The sequence below is a fragment of the Vidua chalybeata genome, chromosome 2 (genome assembly GCF_026979565.1).
Source record: "Vidua chalybeata isolate OUT-0048 chromosome 2, bVidCha1 merged haplotype, whole genome shotgun sequence".
Taxonomy (NCBI): domain Eukaryota; kingdom Metazoa; phylum Chordata; class Aves; order Passeriformes; family Viduidae; genus Vidua; species Vidua chalybeata.
This window is the reverse complement of record NC_071531.1, coordinates 77,996,904-78,013,082: the sequence shown is the minus strand read 5'-3', so window position 1 is coordinate 78,013,082 and position 16,179 is coordinate 77,996,904. Positions and strand designations below refer to the sequence as shown.

Sequence of the window (16,179 nt, the reverse complement as noted above, 5' to 3'; positions counted from 1 at the left end):
GAACCATGTAGAAGCCCGAGTACTGGAGGGAGGAAACTGAAATTCCTGCAGAGTTGAACACAGATGAGCTGAAGAGGGAGACAGGTGAGACTGGAGCTTGGGGAAAGTGTTTAACTTCCTGCACTTACAGAACTGCTGGCATAGTATGAGCCAGTGTTTACACAACAGCAGTGGTCCACAGACCTCATAGATCATTCTGTGGAAAGTAAGAGGGATTGGCAGTGTCTGAAAAATTATGGGGCTGGGGTGTGATTGGGAAAGCACTCCAGGAAGGCAGTGGGCGTGCTCAGGCTTCCTGCAGCCTCAAGGAAAGAGCTTTGATTGAATTAGCTCTAATAAGAACACTTGGGCTGGAGGCTGGTGCCACTTAGCCTTTGCAAATGCTTTTCAGTAGCGTGGCATTAGACTGTCTTCTGTGTTTTCCCATGGCTGAGGTTGAGAGTGAAATGGGATACACAAGCACTAGGGATTTCTCAGCCATGGGTGTTGTTTTGGGACATAACTGGTACATTCTGACAAATGAGCTGCTCTGTTTGAGAGGAAGGAAAGGAAGGGTGCTTGACTGGAAAGAGGCCTAACAAAGTTGGGGTCAGCTTTAACTTCTGTTTTAACTTCTAAGTGTGCTGAAGACTGTCCTCTTAAAATGAAGACAAATGTTCCAGGAGCTTTGCCCTGAGAAACAGGATGGAGCTGAAATTGGATGAAGGGTGTTAATGAAGGGAAGAACTTGTATAAGTAAGCTGTAACAAGCCAAGGGGAGAAAAAATTCTCCTTTACGATAGTCAGTCCCATCTGCATGTAGAATTAATAATATTTTGAAAATACACACAACAGGGGGTCAACAAGCAGACTGATAAAGCTCAAGTGGATGTAAAACTTACTTATTTCATTAGGATGTTTTCTTCCTACAGTTGCCTAGTTCTAGACTAAATAAAAGGAGAAAGATTAAAATTCTTGTGTGTCTCCTGGAAGACACAGAGCTGTTAGAGTTATAATCATTGCAAAAGAACTTAAAGAGGAGTTTAATATTTTCCAAAACCTTTTCACCTTTAATATATACTTTTGTGAAACATACTTTAAGAGCTCCAGTGCCTAAATTTTTCAACAATAGGAGTGTGGTCTAATTCTAGTATTGGAGAAACCTACCAAAAATAGCCTGAAAGAACATGTGTTTTTCTCCATTGTCTTCAGGCCATCTTTAGGTCTGTTCTTTGGCAAATTTTGTAATTGACTCCTTCTGTTCCTCATCTCAAGACAGGTGAGGGAGAGGTAAAGTCAGGCTGATGAGTAACTGCAGTACAGTAAGAAAACTGTTCCAGAGGCTGCAAGTGTTGTTACAGAGGTCTGTTTTTTATGAACTCTACATGAAGAGCATACTAAAATTTGAAGGTTGCTGATTCCCTCAGTTATTGCACACTGAGTATCTCCCTGAAGAGATTAAAAAAAAAAACAATAGCTAAGAGAGGTACCTGGCAGCCCGTCTTTTTCTACCAACTTTCAGAAACTTAGAAATTTCATAAATGGTAGGCTTAAACTACAATTCTAACTTTTAGGCAGAGACTTTGCCCAGAGACAGCAAGAAGGTTTGTACCACAGCTGGAAGTAGAAATAGGAAACAGGCTCCTGATTGTTAAAACAGTGGTTCACTTAAAAGGTCTCTCTTCTCAGAGTATGGTCTTGTTTCCTGGGGTGATGCTCCATCTGGTGGTGAATGAATAAAGAACCTTACCACAATGTAGTTTTAAATCGGTTCTTCTTGAGGCTTTTAATGTTAAGCCAAAAAAATTTTATGCAAATATGGATCGAATTTGCCCTTCCTAGTATAGGTAGGAGTGCTTGTTTTCTCTGGTGCATTTCATGCTTATGTTTCACCACTGATTGTATTGGGGAGCTCTGGTTCCATGGCTAAATATCAAGGAATTAACTTCCTCAGCAAGTCCTACAGACACAGTTAGTTTCACCTGCGAATGCTTCGCTGTCACCATGAGCTGTGTCAGAACAATACTTACAATAAAGTAATGAAGCAACTTAAAAAAAAAAAAATCCCCTGCATAATTAGAATTTTGACTAGCCATGAATTTTGCATCTGTTTCTGTATAAGCCAGCAGCAATATATGCACTTTGTTTCTTCCTGTATTTTTAAATTTTTCTCTGGGCATGGTGGTAAGGTGAGGGCAGATGTAGAAACAGGTAGGGCCCTTGTGACAAGAACAACTCCTGTTGCCTTGGAAAGGAAAACAATTGGGAAAATGTCCCAAAATGGAGGGAAATGTATCTACCCCTGTCATGGTTATGAGTTTGGCATGGTAGGGTATGTTTAGCTTCAAAGCTTAATGATCAGTAGACAGGATTTTGGTTTTTTTTACAGGTTTTCTTTAAAACCTGAACTCTCTAGTATCTAGAAAATGGGAATGAGAAAATTACTCTAAATGTAGGAGGATCAAAATAATTTGTATTACATCGAGGTTGTTATTATTACAGGCATTATAACTCTGGCTATACCTGGGGAAAGGAATTTAAGTATTTTGTTTGTGGAAAAAAAAAGTATATATGTGTATGTATATATATAATATGTTAAAGGCAAAATAGATGAATGTATGTATCTTTGTTTCTCCTCAGATTTTTTCCCATAATCCTGTTCTCCCATTTTAAAACCACAATGTTGAGGTAAGATGTATTGTTGGAAGACAGGTTAGAAAACTTTGGAGTTTCTTAAATTAATTTTCCTTTGACAAACTGAATGCCTATTTCCTCAAGCATCCTAACTAGTGATCATATGATAGTATCTCACAGAGCTAGTAAAACTCACCCACCATAATCCTGTGCTTCAAAACTGAGAAAGAAAAAGCACTTATGCTTGAGAAGCACAGTCTGGCCATCCACACAACCTGTAGAAATAAATCAGTTCTTACTTTCACAGCAGTTGTGAAAGGCAAAATACTGATACTGAAGGGGGATAGACTGTTCTCTCTGTGAGTTTCTGATCTGTAAACTCAGTCACCGCAAGAAAGAAAAGTAATTTACAATAATGCTCTCAAGCATGTACTACATTCAGTGAGCTCAGAGACAGCACCTGCTGAACCCACAGTGGTTACAGCACTGGGAGAAGTTCTTAATCTACTCTACTGAATTATTCAAACCCCATATAAATACATATTTTCATTTACAGCCCTAATGGCTGGAGCAGGGGCGAGAGCAGCCACAGCACTCATGGTGGACTTAGTGATCCCACCCACATTATCTAGTCTGGCATGTCTGACTTCCTGAAGCCCAAACAACAATCCCACCAGCATCTGGAATAACCAGAATGCAGCTTTGGTCACAACAGAAGTAGCTTGTTATAACTAGAAGAGAGAAGAGTGAGCAGCAGAATGACAGCCTGTGCCCAAACAGGGCCCTTGGGTTTAAATACCTTTAGTTCTGTGACTCGCTCTTCACCAAACCATGTCGGATGGTGAGGGCCGTAGAAAATTGCAACAAGGAGTGGCAATGTGAGGATTATTTCATAGAGGGTAGCTCTGGCCAGTCAGATGAGGAAGTTGTAGATAGTACCTTTTTCTTACAAATAAATCACTCCTTTGTTAATTAAATTGTGCTGATGGAGTGAGTCTGCTACGTCATGTAGACACATAGTCCCTAACTCCTGATGCCTTGCAATGGCTTGTGAAGTGTTAATTACTTACTTCCACACCAGCCAGACCCTTCCTTAGGATTGTGAGAAGCGGAGCAATGACCACTCCTGAGGTCCATTTGGTCCCTCTTGTCTCCTCTGATCCACTTCTGTCACCAGCTATGTGAGGCATCTGCCACATGTGTGACAAAACTACCACATCCTACAGCAGAATTTGACAGGTCATCTGGAATGATCCTAATGACCTATTCTGATGAGGAAGTTTAGCCTGGGCCTCTGCTAAGTTCCCTCATTGCTGCTTCTCTACAAACATTTGGCCTACAAATGTGTCTTTAAGAAAATTAAGCCTTTAGTCAAGCAGGCAACCCAAATTTTTCAGGGCTTGGGTCTGTGCCATGGCTTCCAGGAAATTACCTTGAGCCTTGTTCCATAAATTACCTGGGAGATAATTAGTTTTACTTTTCAAAAGCTGTTCTTAAAACAGTTTTCCTGGGTTTCATCAGTCTGTTTTCTTCCTCTTCTGAGTCCCAGGTTGAGCTCACTCCTTTTATTCTTTGAGTCCCTCTGCTTTTATGTGAGGGAAGAGTCCATTTTGAGCTGAGGCAGAAATGACATAGGGTATTATTGAATACGTTCAAAGAACTGAGTTTCTGTTCTCAGGGCAAGTGTATCTAAGGCTGACTTGGCTTGATAAAGGACTCCTAAAAAGCTTAATTCCCCAGTCAATGAAACCTGTAAAAACTTTTCTTTTCATGCCAGTGGTTTGGGAACAAGTCTTAGTCCTTCATTACAGAAAGTAACTTACAAAAGCAAGATCTATTGTTAAAAATAGTATTTCTGATCAAGCTAATCTAGTGAACAGAAGGGCCAGCTGGAGCTTACCTATGAGATACCTGGGCACATATGGCCAAAGCCATCGCACCAGCATAAACTGCACTTGTCATGAGAGCCACTCAGACCACCCCAAAATCCTATGAATTTATGAGCAAATGTAACAGTCTTTGGTGACAGTAACCTAGACAGCATTATCAGACACTCCACATCTGTTTCTAAGAGAAACAAGATTTTACTCTCTTATTACTGGGAATAATTCTTCTAGCACAGCCAAAGTTCCCCAAGATTCCTCTTCATTTCACTTTCATACAGGAAAAGTTAAAGACGGGTATTCCAAGATTAAGCTCAATGGTGTCTTACTGCCAAAGAGGCAAATACTATTGTACCATTTATGTGAGCTGGGGACAGGAATACCGGTTGTCCACAAAATGGAAGGACTTACAGTGCAAGTACCAGCAGGAAAACCATCAGCATATTCACAGTTGCCTGATCACCCTTCAGATGAGGTATAGAAGGAAAAGTCTGCATTCAGTTTGTGTACAACACCCCAAAGCACCACACAAGTATGACACAGTGCTGCCATTTTTCATCTTGTAATTTTTTTCCACTTTAAATGCAGTTTCAAAGTATTTCTACATGGAACACTGATTTCTTGTTGCAGCCAAGCATTTCAATTAAATAAACCAACATGCAAACTAGTAATTTTCATTGATTTTAATTTTAAATACTGTTCAAGAGTAATATAAAAGTTACTAGTTTGTCTATTTAGACTAATCGTTGTTTGGGTTTTTCCCCTCCTCCCCTCCGAAAATCTTCAGCAGAGTTACTTGATGTATCTTTCAGGTAACATTTTAGAAAGAACTCCAAATGAGAGAATTTAAGCTTATGTTTTCCAAAAGAGAGGGTTCTGTGTCAGACGTCTCTGGAAGTTTTCATACCTAGAAAAATTACAAAAAAAAAAAAAAAAAAAAAACAAAACAAAAAATAACAGCTGCTGCATATAAAATTGTGTTTTTAAAAAAGGGTACAAATAATTTAGTCTATGCAGAGAGCATGGTAAATTACATTTACTTCAAACCAGGAAATTAGTAAATCCCAAATCCATTTGCATATCTAGAATATTTGTAGTTAGACTTGTGTATTTCACCAAGATGAATTTGGTTAAAGCACTATCCCAGAGGAGACTCATTCAAGCTTAGTAAAATTGTAAGTTAATTTAGATTGGACATGAGGAAAATTTTCTTCACTGAAGGGGTTGTCAAGCACTGGAAATGGTGGAGTCACCGTCCTTAGTGGTGTTTAAAAGACATGTGAACGTGTTTTATTGGCCCTGGGTATGTGGTGCACTTGGCAGTAGGAGGTGAATGGTTGGACTCCATCTTAAAGGTCTGTCCCAACCTAAACAAGTCCATGAATTATAAGTGACTGTTTTATGCATAACATTTTTGGGCTAGGAAATCATAAATGAATGTATGAATCTGAGGCTGGATGGTAATGTTTTAGTAAAATCAAATAGGGAAATGTAATTCTCTAACATATAATGCAAACTTGTATGCACACATGCTATCCTAATTTCACTTTCCATACTCACAAAACCAAGCAAACCATAAACAAACAGCATCAGAATTCACTGTTGACACACAGTGAAGAAATAGACAAAATATACAATTTCTGTGCCTTTCTACAAGAAAAAGAAAAAAAAATAGAGAAGCCTATAGGCTTTGAGCCACAGAAGTTTAAATCCCCTTTTAATCCTCACAAACCCAAAAGGTAAGGCATCAAAAGGTACTGCCAATGAAACAAAGGAAACCACAAAATATTATCCTATACCTCATAGTTCATAGCCCAGCTTAAGTGAGAAAATACTGAAGGTCTTTGTTTAAAACCAATTCAGCCTCACCCAGGCACTGACCAGTCACATCACAAACCCTACCCACATACAGTCTGTAGTTACCTTCTAAACACAAGGCATCTGCATCAAATTACACTCCCAAACAATACACATGGCTCTCATCAACTGTTTGCATATTCATGATATAAATTATAAAACTGTACTCAGATAGTCTCAAACACTGATTTTAAAAGGGCTTCGGTTAATACTGCAGAGGCTAAATAAATAAATAAGGCCAAACTGATAGGAAAGACATTTTCAGATAACCTCAAGGATTGCCTGCAGTTCACAATTTATCTCCAGACTGCACAGGCTATCCCCAGACAGTTATTAAACCAGTCCCTGGAAAACAACTCCCAGAGGGACTTGTGTATTTACACTCAAGGATCTTGGTGACAGAACCAGGTCAACTAGTAACATGATTTCATCACCTCTCACATATTCTTAAGCAAGGCAGCTATGCTGGAACTATGTCTAGGAAGAGACCAAATAAAACAAATAAGCATAAATTGACAAGTATCAGTATGCTCTGTCTTCCTACAACTCCAGAGCATTTGCATTATCAGCAACACAGTGCAAATGCACATATGTCAAAGGCAATCTTTTTAGAACCAAAAAAGTTTCATTGGTTGCATAGCACTTTTCTAACAAAAAAAACCCAACAAAACAAAACAAAAAACAAACAAGAAAAAAACAAACAACCAAACAAAAAGCTGACAAATAAATATAAAAACAGTGGGCAGGACCTCTCTATACTAGAAATAAACAACAATTATTTTAAACACTTCTGCATCATCTCACTGAATAGCATGACAATAGTTCAGTGCTTAGAAATGATGGTCTAATGCCTAGAAAAAAAACCCCATTTGTTACTAGAGATCACTGCCATTACCATTTCAGAACTACATTTGCAGGAATGAAAGCTTCAGAAGGATTTGGGGTCATCTGTGCCTGAGTAACAGCAAACGAGGAAGCAAAGTTATAGAAGTTATCCAACATCTTCTGAGTGAACTGGAAAAAAAAAAAGATATTTTAAGGAAGTTATTTCTTAAATTTGAACTTTTGTGCAAAAGTTTAACAGATATACAGTTCCTACATGAAGTAATTTTAGCATTGTCATCTAAAACACAGTGGGAAAGTGGATGTAGTAGGTCCAGAGACAATGATCAAAATATCCTAAGCTTCAGTCTTGCCCTCAGATCCATCCAGCATCCAGAAATCATTTTAAGAATCTTCACTTGCCCTCTCCCTGCTCAGTTTCATCCAACTGGACAAACAGCTTTGGGAAGAACATTTTCTGTTTGTAACAAAAAAGTGATAAAGTGACAAGAGCTGTCCCTCTCCTCCAAACTGAATAATCAGAACAACTCCAGACTGGGCCAAAGCTGCCATTCCAGCTCCCAGAAAAACACTTGTTAAACGATAGGAAAAGTCTGCAATCTGTTTACAGGTCATCAGACTCCAGTGACAGGGCAATTTCCTTTAGCAATCCCCACAGAAGGGCTGCTGTCCTGGCATCTTTTACTACAAGATCTTGTGGGGAAAACACCTAAAGGATGCACAGGGCACTCCTAAACTACAGGACTAGGAAAGAAAAGAATGAAAGAGAGACCAAGAAACAGCAAGCCCAGTGTGCAGAGGATGAGGCTGTAGGACATTCCCAGCCAGTCTACAAATATACAAGTCTACGGTACCTCCTTATTTCCTCTATTAAAAAAAAAAAAAAAAAAAAAAAAAAAAAAAAAAGTAAAAAAGTTATGCTTTGTTTTGATGGGAGAACAAGGACTTTTCATACAGAAAATTTCATAGACAGTGAAGTGATACAGGAAAACAGAGCCTGAGTTAATAAATGCACAGTCTTGTGCTCCCCTCTGACAAAAGGAGCAGAAGAAATCATATCCCAGAACCCTACCCTCAGTCTCATCTCACATGCAGAACTCTATGGTTTTGTCCTACTTCTTTTTTGTATATGTTTATACACATAAAAAAGACATAATCATAAATCTTTATAAAACTTACTAAAAATGTAATAGGAGATCAACTCCTTAAGGTAGCAACAGATGATTTCACCATTAAAAAAATACTTTTATTGCTATAAGGTAGCAGTTTCAAAGAGCTGATGTCAAAAATTAAATGAAAGCTATTCATTACTCACAAATATGCTCCCAGTCATATATGCCCTTCCTCTGCAATCTACTCCCTCAAAGGTTTCCTTCCACTTTGACCTCACACATTTTCTCTGTAGGAGTAAGTAGTACTTCACCTTTTGGATCAACTGCATTCCTTGAAGGCAATTACAATTTTCAGTTAAGATGTTCAGAGTTAGATGCTGCTCTTTTTTTTTAACAGAAAAATTCACTTAACTGAGAATAACATTTGTAAAAATATTATGCAATCATAAGGTGTTTTTTTGTCTTTAAATACTACTGCCAGAAAAATCCATGAGCCCCCTTGCAACTTACCTGATGTGGCATGTTATTCCTCATAACTTTACTACTGCTATAATGAAAATTGGTGGAATCAGAAATATTATTTAGGTGTACTTAGCCCCTAACAACTCCAGAAAAGCTCAATTAACTGTACTATACAAAAATAGCTGTTGGTCAACTCCTAGTCATGGTAACTTTCTGCAAGAAACATTACCTATTTGGAGCTACAATGTGTATAAACTGCCAAAGAACATCAGCTACAGTATCAGAACTACTGTACAATTACCAGTCTCCCTCATCAAGCACCTGGAAGGAAAGTGAGAAGGTAAAAAGGGCCTGAAGAAAAGCCTCACCAACTGCTGAAATGTTAAAGGAAAATGCCAGAGCCATCAGTGTTAGGGAAATCAAGACCCACTATGCAGGTCTAGCTTGCCTTGGACTGCTGTCAGACTGCCAGCTACCTGCCAGAGCTGGTTGAGGATTTCCAGAGGTTCAAAGTAATGGACAGGCTGGGTTAAAAAATGGCACATATTGTAGCCCAAGGCCTAATCCACAGTGAAGGCACTGGGGAAAACCAAAAATCTGGCTGTGGGAAAGGGCATAACTCTGCAGTTCTGCAGAGCTACATCAGAAGGATTTCTCCAGGGAAAGTGGTATACCTTAATATCTCTGCATCCATGTCCACATTTGCCTTAACTTGGGAGAAATTTTTGACTATCCCTGCAAGTCTACATACTGAAGTTTCAGCACCTACAAATCACCAAAGATCCACTCTCTCTTACATGTATTTAGTCATAGCTGGTCCTATAAGAAGTATCATAAATAATTTTAGAGTGACACTGACACAAGTGAATCTCTTGGCCTCATGTCACTGAGGATGCAAATTCCAGTCTTTACAGGAGACAGTTTTTCAGTGTAAGAAAAAGCAATTTCATAGTATCAAAGCATCCAACCAAATGATTTGGCAATTATTAGGTTGCTTACAATCCTACTGCCACTCCCAGCAGCATCTGCTACCCAGCCCCCAATCAGTGCTTCAGAGGCTCAATTCTTGAGACTTCCATAGAAAGAGAATTTCTGAAAACAGAAAGTCCAGGCTACCTCCGTGAATGAATCTACTGATGACACAGCAGCACTTGCAACAGGAGTCTGCTGAGCCAGGTTCTCCAGCAGTTCCACTGAGATTCCAATCTGAGCCACTGTTGGTGTCTGTGGGAGGTTCATGGCACCAAAGGGATGCTGACTTCCCTTCCCTGAAAGCACCACGAACAGCACACGTTAGGTTTGGCACACACGTAAAGGCTGTGTAACTTCAACCACCGTGTTTCTGCTGTAGAAGGTATTCCCCAGCTCCCACCAGAGGGATCTCCCTATCCCAGGAAATACAGAAAAAACACAGTCTAAGCAAAAGTACACACAAGCACAACAGATGGAACAGTGTGACTGGTACATTTAAAAAGCACAACAGATCATTAGGAAATTTCAAAAACCACAAAAACATGACTTTACAGCTCCCTATGAAGTAAATGGATTCAAGAGGGAATATGATCAGTGAGTGAAAGACAGCAGAACCTTTCTCTACAGGAACCAAGCTTTTAATTCACATTTGGGCAATTGCAGATAAACAGGAAATATGCATCACTGCTGCAGTTGTTTGATTCACTCATTAAAGGCAGGTTCTAGTGAGCCTGCTCTGAAAAAGTAGACAGCACTGGTTTATGATCCCTCTGACTCAGCAAGGGCTGGGCAGCCCTAGGTCTCATCTGAACTGCTAAAACCCACCCAAAGCAGCAAAGGTCAAAGAAATAGTCATGGAACAGAAAGGCCTCTGACTTTGCAAGTACCACAAAGAAAACAGGAACCATCCTCAAACTGCATGCCACAAACACAGGCATCATCCCAGCCCTCTGCCCTCACTTCTGACTTTTCTTAACCCATACTTTCAGTCCTAGCTTCAGCCAAGGTCTCAGCAAACAAGAACAGACACTCAGAGTCACTTAATCATGTACTCTTCTGTCAGCATCTCTAAAGGAAAATGCAGGAAAAGGCCTGTGGGACCACAGTGCTATCAGTAAACAAACACTAATGCTGCACCTTTGTTTGTGAGAACAAAATAGTCAAGTACCCTCTTAACACAGAGGCAGTGTTTCTGCAGCACTCTGGCCTCTTACTGGCAGGAGAAAGCAAAGCTAATCAAGGGCTGTCCTGCAGACCAGTCAGCACTATCTTGAGCTGCAAGAAATGCTGATGGACATCAAAAGCACTGTCTGACTTAGTAAAAAACTCAGCCAGCAAAAACAGTCTGACAAGTTGAACTGAGATCAAGACTGAAGACCTCAGGAACTTGACCATTCCTCTGCAGAGACACAAGGCACAAAGAAGCAAACAGCCAACCCATACAGAAAATACACTGACAACTCAGCACCCTTTTCAATTGAAGTGCTACTCCTCACTCCAGATCCTACACCTGCAATATAGTGCTACCTTATGAGAAAAGCACTCCTATTAAAATGTTACTGTAACACAAAGTAAGTAAGAAGAGAATTCATCTCCTGAAATGCTATTTAGAATTTCTTCTGAGAAACGCCATTTTATTGCTGTATGATCTCACATTTGCTGTTAGATACTTGCTTGATACAAGCTATCAGAAGCCAAGTATCAAGTCCATTATTAAACGTCCCAACAGCAACAGAGCTGGTACAAGTTTTGCGTCTTGTAACATCTTCACCTGAGAACCTGACATTTCAATAAAAATGTAACATCTTCAAGGACCAGGCTCTGTTACAATGTATGACTACTTTAGACAGTTATGATACAAACAACAAAACATATCCATTGTATTCACTTTCCATGAATTCCCATAGAACCACAGCCTTGGAAAGATGTCTGCCTGAAGGTGTGAAATAAACGCATCCATTGCCATCCTTACACCAAGAGAAACAAACTCCACGTTTTCCATGCTTGACTCTTGCAATTAGCATTCCAAACCTTACAAATGAAGAGAATGTTAATCAGTACTGAAAGACAAGCTCAGGTTTTTGTATTCAGACCCTACACTCTCCAACACATTACATCACCACAGAGCAACTGCTATCAGAAAAATATTTTTTCCATCAGTTTCTTTCCCTTCATTGAACCCTTAATTCAATGACTGAGCCTTCATTACCTTTCAGCCCAACCACAAGAAAATCCTTACCCACGTGTAGGCCTCAAATGCAGACATTATATTAGAGCATAAACAGCATCACAGCAGAAGAGTCTGCCATGGAAAAGGCTCTGCTGTAACTCTTACTCCGCTTGTGAACATACTTCCAGTAAGGGTGCAAAATAGAAGTCCAAAGTAATTTTATACTTCTACACCTTCAGGCACAACTGAAAACAAAAAAACTTTACAATTCCAAGGTAGGGAGCATTTCTAAGCCCCTTCTTTATGCACAAACAAATGAAACTCTGCTACAACCACTGCTTCCCAGGAAGCTGACAGGGATACACCTTTGCTCCACTCAACCAGGTATTAAACCCAAAATGCAGCGTTCAAGTATCAGCAATGTCTCTTAATGATTCCAGCTCTCTGTTATGTAATCTTCTCCATCTTAAAATTGTTTATGGTCATGGAAACGTAGATTGTGTAGCTTAGACTGAGTCCACAGTCAGAGCTAAGCTGCAGACAATGGGAATGGCAGAGCTCTCTGCTGCTCAAATCAAGCACAGCAGTGCCTCAAGGCACTGCAAACGAGTTCAACTATATCACTGAGTTCTTCCTTGACAGCAGCCCTTACAGGGAAACTATGGCTAATCATGCAAAAAGCATCTGAAAATGCATCTTCCTCCAAAGTGAGAGCACACACCAGTGAGTCTTTCAAATATGAGAAACATATGCCAAAAGCATTGGTGATATGCTTTACTGTTACACTAACCACACAGTTTTGGGATACACAAAAACACATGACCCTTCCTGCATGTGCTCCCTCTTCTGAAGAAAGTCCAAATTTTTGAGGAATGTGTATGATCAGAATTCATTTTGCTCTGCAGCTGGAGAGCCCTTATCGCAACCATACTGCCACATCCAGGACTGACCCAAAAGAAAGCATGCCATGTTATGAATGAATACATTTTAGCAGAGCAACCTCAATGTTGAATTCAACAGAGATTCAAGTTGAAGATATAGACAACATTCAAGCCTACAAAATATGTGTACTACTTTATCACTGTAACACTTTAAGCTGCTTGACTGATGTATCTGTCCCTTTCATATGACAAAGGTGTACCATTGGAATGTCTCAACATTTTTATAATGCACACAGCACACCCCTCGTATTCAGGAAAACACACACACCCTACTCAGTGTGCCAAAAGTACTAAAACATTTGGGAAGCTGCTTTCCAATGAGGACATCCTCTACTGGACAATTCTGTAGAGCAACTGCCCCTGGCTGGGTAGTGCCAGCTGTCAGAAACCACAGCCAGACTCTACTCCCTGCAAAACCTGTCTGTGCTACAAAGAATACAACCACATAGCAGAGGAAGCTGAAAGAAAATGCTGCTGGCATGTCTAGACAAACACCTAAAAACATGGTAGGGAAGTTACAGGATCATTTTTCCTCTATGCAGGGGACAAAAACACATCAAGTCTGCTTAGAAGAATTTCCAGATCAACACCACACACACAAGAGAAGATGAGACAGAAATTTCACAAGGAACAGTAACACACAGACAGACTTCCATGAAGATGACAAGCTGCTTCTAGTGCATCTGCTCAACACTATGTGAAAACAGAGTGTGCTGCCTTTTTAAGTAGCTTTTTGTTCAAAGCAACCTTCACACATTTACCCCTTATGCATTCAGGAACACATCTGTTACACCGATTGCTATGTTCTACCAGTCTTACCAGATTTCAGACCAGAAATTTTGAAGATGGCACTTGGCTTCTCATTAGTGACAAACCCCAGCAGCTGCCACACTGCCATCCCACTCTGGTCTGGGTAACAAAAATAGACAGATCCTCCCATTCCATCTGGAAATGGTATAGTTCCCAGCATGAAGACCACTACATGGTTGATGTTTTCATAGTCTGGTAAATCAAATACAAATTTGTCTTCAGCCACTTGTTGGGGTGCAGCTTGTACCTAAAGAGAACAAAACATTTATTAGTATTAACATGTTTTTCATCTTCAGCTGTCTGCGAATTTCCTTTTACAGAAATACACCTAAAGTGGTACATAACAAAAAGTGAGGAACGTACTAGCCTAAAGAGCAAATAGCCAGATAGAAGTCAAACACAGCAGAAGAACAACTGCAAAAAATATTACCAGAAAGACACAACAGTCTTGTTCTACCTGCACTGAACACATATCCCACCCGGGACTACAGGATCAGAATACCTTCGCTCCCCATGTGCGTAGGAGGAAAATAGGGTGCAGAAGAGGTTGCCAAGTCACTAAGAAGTGGCTGTTGACCACCTGGCTGGCACAACCCCAGGATCATGGAAACCTGTTCACATAGGAAATACAATAGACCTTGAGAAAGGCAGCAGAAGGATGGCTGAATGCCAGAGCAAAAGATACCCTCCTCTTTACCCGAGATGCCACATCCTTGCAGCCAAGGCACAATCTAGCCTTAAAAAGCTTCTTTTAAGCTCCCAGCTTGTCTCTGAGGAGACAACATTGCCAGGGGGATGGCAAGCGCCTCCCGGCAAGGACGCTCGACAAGGCAGCTGCCTGTGGGGACGCGGGCAGGAGCCAGCCGAGCGCCGGGCAGGAGGGGCCCCTGCCTGGGGCCCGGAGGGGCCAAGGGCCCTGCGGCAGCTCCACCCCGCCCCCGAGCGGGTTGAGGGCCCCGCCCGGGCCCGGGCAGCGCTCACCAGCCTGCCCGCCACCAGGCAGCCGAACATGGCGGCGGCCGGCGAACCCCCTCAGACGCCTCGCTACTCCCGAGCCTCCATGAGCGCCGTCCCCGGAAAGTCAACACGCCCCCGCTCACCCCGGCACCGCCGAGTCACTTCCGCGGCGCCGCCTGCACGGACTACAACTCCCGCAGTGCAACGCGCTGCCGCGCACAGGCAGTGTGGTTGACTTGGGGTGGAGCATGACGGGAGATGTAGTTCTTCTGTAAATCACAGCGCTGATGTACGTGACGGGCGGCAAGAGGCGACGCCGCCCGGCAGAGCCCCGTGCCAGCCCTGCCGCTGCCCCAGCGGCTGTGGGCAGGAGTGTTCTCAGCAAAAGTACCGCAGAGTCTTTTGCCCTTGTGTTTTAGCTAGGCTGAGTTATAATAGATCCATGATAATCTCGTCTACACGTGGGATGAAATCAGGCAACAGAGGAAGAAAATGAACAGGGAGACGAGGAGAACCAGTTCATCTGGTAAATCTCCATAAATTATGACAAAAGTTCCCCTCAGCTCAAGACACAAAGATTGTTTTTCAATCTCTGTTTACAGGGCGGTTCTCCTGCAAGTTAGTGCAACGTAAGCTGCACCCGTGTTCTTTTGGCTGAGGGGAGCTCCTATGCTTCATTGCTTGTAGTCTCCTGGGTGTCAGAGCACAGGCTGGCTGGGCTAGATGGGAACAAATCACTCCTTACTCTGATTGAGAACAGTGTTCTGCACTTTCTATAAAAGCCATTCCTTTAAATCTTGTTCTCGCGTGTCTTTTGGTGTATACACAGGTATTTTAATTCATCCTTCAATCTTAATCATACCCGTGTTTATATTTCTGTCACAAACCTTTATGAAACCTCTCCCATTTTACCATGCCAGTGTGCTGCTATGGACTCTGAAACCTGTGATTGACCCATCTCTGTAGGAAATGTCAGGGTCTTTCCTGCAGCCAGGATCACATTTGTTGGACAGCTTCTCCTGTCCTCAGCCCTCCCAGACCCTGGGCACTGCACCTGTGGCTTATGGCAGAGGTCTGTCGCTGGGGAAGCTCCCAGGGTTGCTTTGTTGCCCACTTTGTGGTAGTAAAGTTTTAGCAAAGGATTGTGCTGCCTTTCCAAATGCTAAAAACTTAAACAAAATGAAGACTGCAGTGCCTGCTACCAGATGGAGTAACCAACCTGTCCCTTGCAGTGTGAAAATGTGAGGGAATTACAAGAGCAAGACCTATTAAAATGCTGATGCTAGCCCACGATTATTTGTACAGGCAGGATGCAATATGTATTTCTGCCTGATTCACCTCTTGCATGTAGTAAGAAGCCCAGGTGTAAGAAGTATTGAGGCAATGGTGCAGAACTGCTTAGTCCCAGGCCTCATTTTGGATTTGAACCTTTGCAAGTGAGTTCTCTGCTTGGCAGGTGCTTTTCCAGCTGGCCCCGATGAACTGGAAAGAAAGAAAGTGTTTTAAAGCTTGAGATATTGCAAATTAGTGGAGGGTGGCCAATCTCTGAAGTGCAGCCA

General features: G+C 41.5%; 1 protein-coding gene across 6 annotated transcripts; it reads right to left on the bottom strand.

Moving 5' to 3' along the window:
- Positions 1–5,164: 5,164 nt before the first annotated feature.
- Positions 5,165–14,827, bottom strand: HIKESHI (heat shock protein nuclear import factor hikeshi). 6 transcript variants are annotated; one of them, XM_053935327.1, is made up of 6 exons: positions 14,764–14,827; positions 14,166–14,274; positions 13,673–13,855; positions 9,887–10,038; positions 7,249–7,367; positions 5,165–5,403 (listed from the first exon to the last, which is right to left on the bottom strand). In XM_053935327.1, the coding sequence occupies exons 2-6, from the start codon at positions 14,266–14,268 to the stop codon at positions 5,349–5,351; spliced, it is 612 nt and encodes a 203-aa protein (XP_053791302.1). In that variant the 5' UTR covers positions 14,269–14,274; positions 14,764–14,827; the 3' UTR covers positions 5,165–5,348. The 6 variants fall into 6 exon arrangements, with proteins under 6 accessions (XP_053791302.1, XP_053791300.1, XP_053791301.1 ...); XM_053935325.1 differs by lacking the exon at positions 14,764–14,827 and adding an exon at positions 14,645–14,748; XM_053935326.1 differs by lacking the exon at positions 14,764–14,827 and adding an exon at positions 14,361–14,594.
- Positions 14,828–16,179: the final 1,352 nt, after the last annotated feature.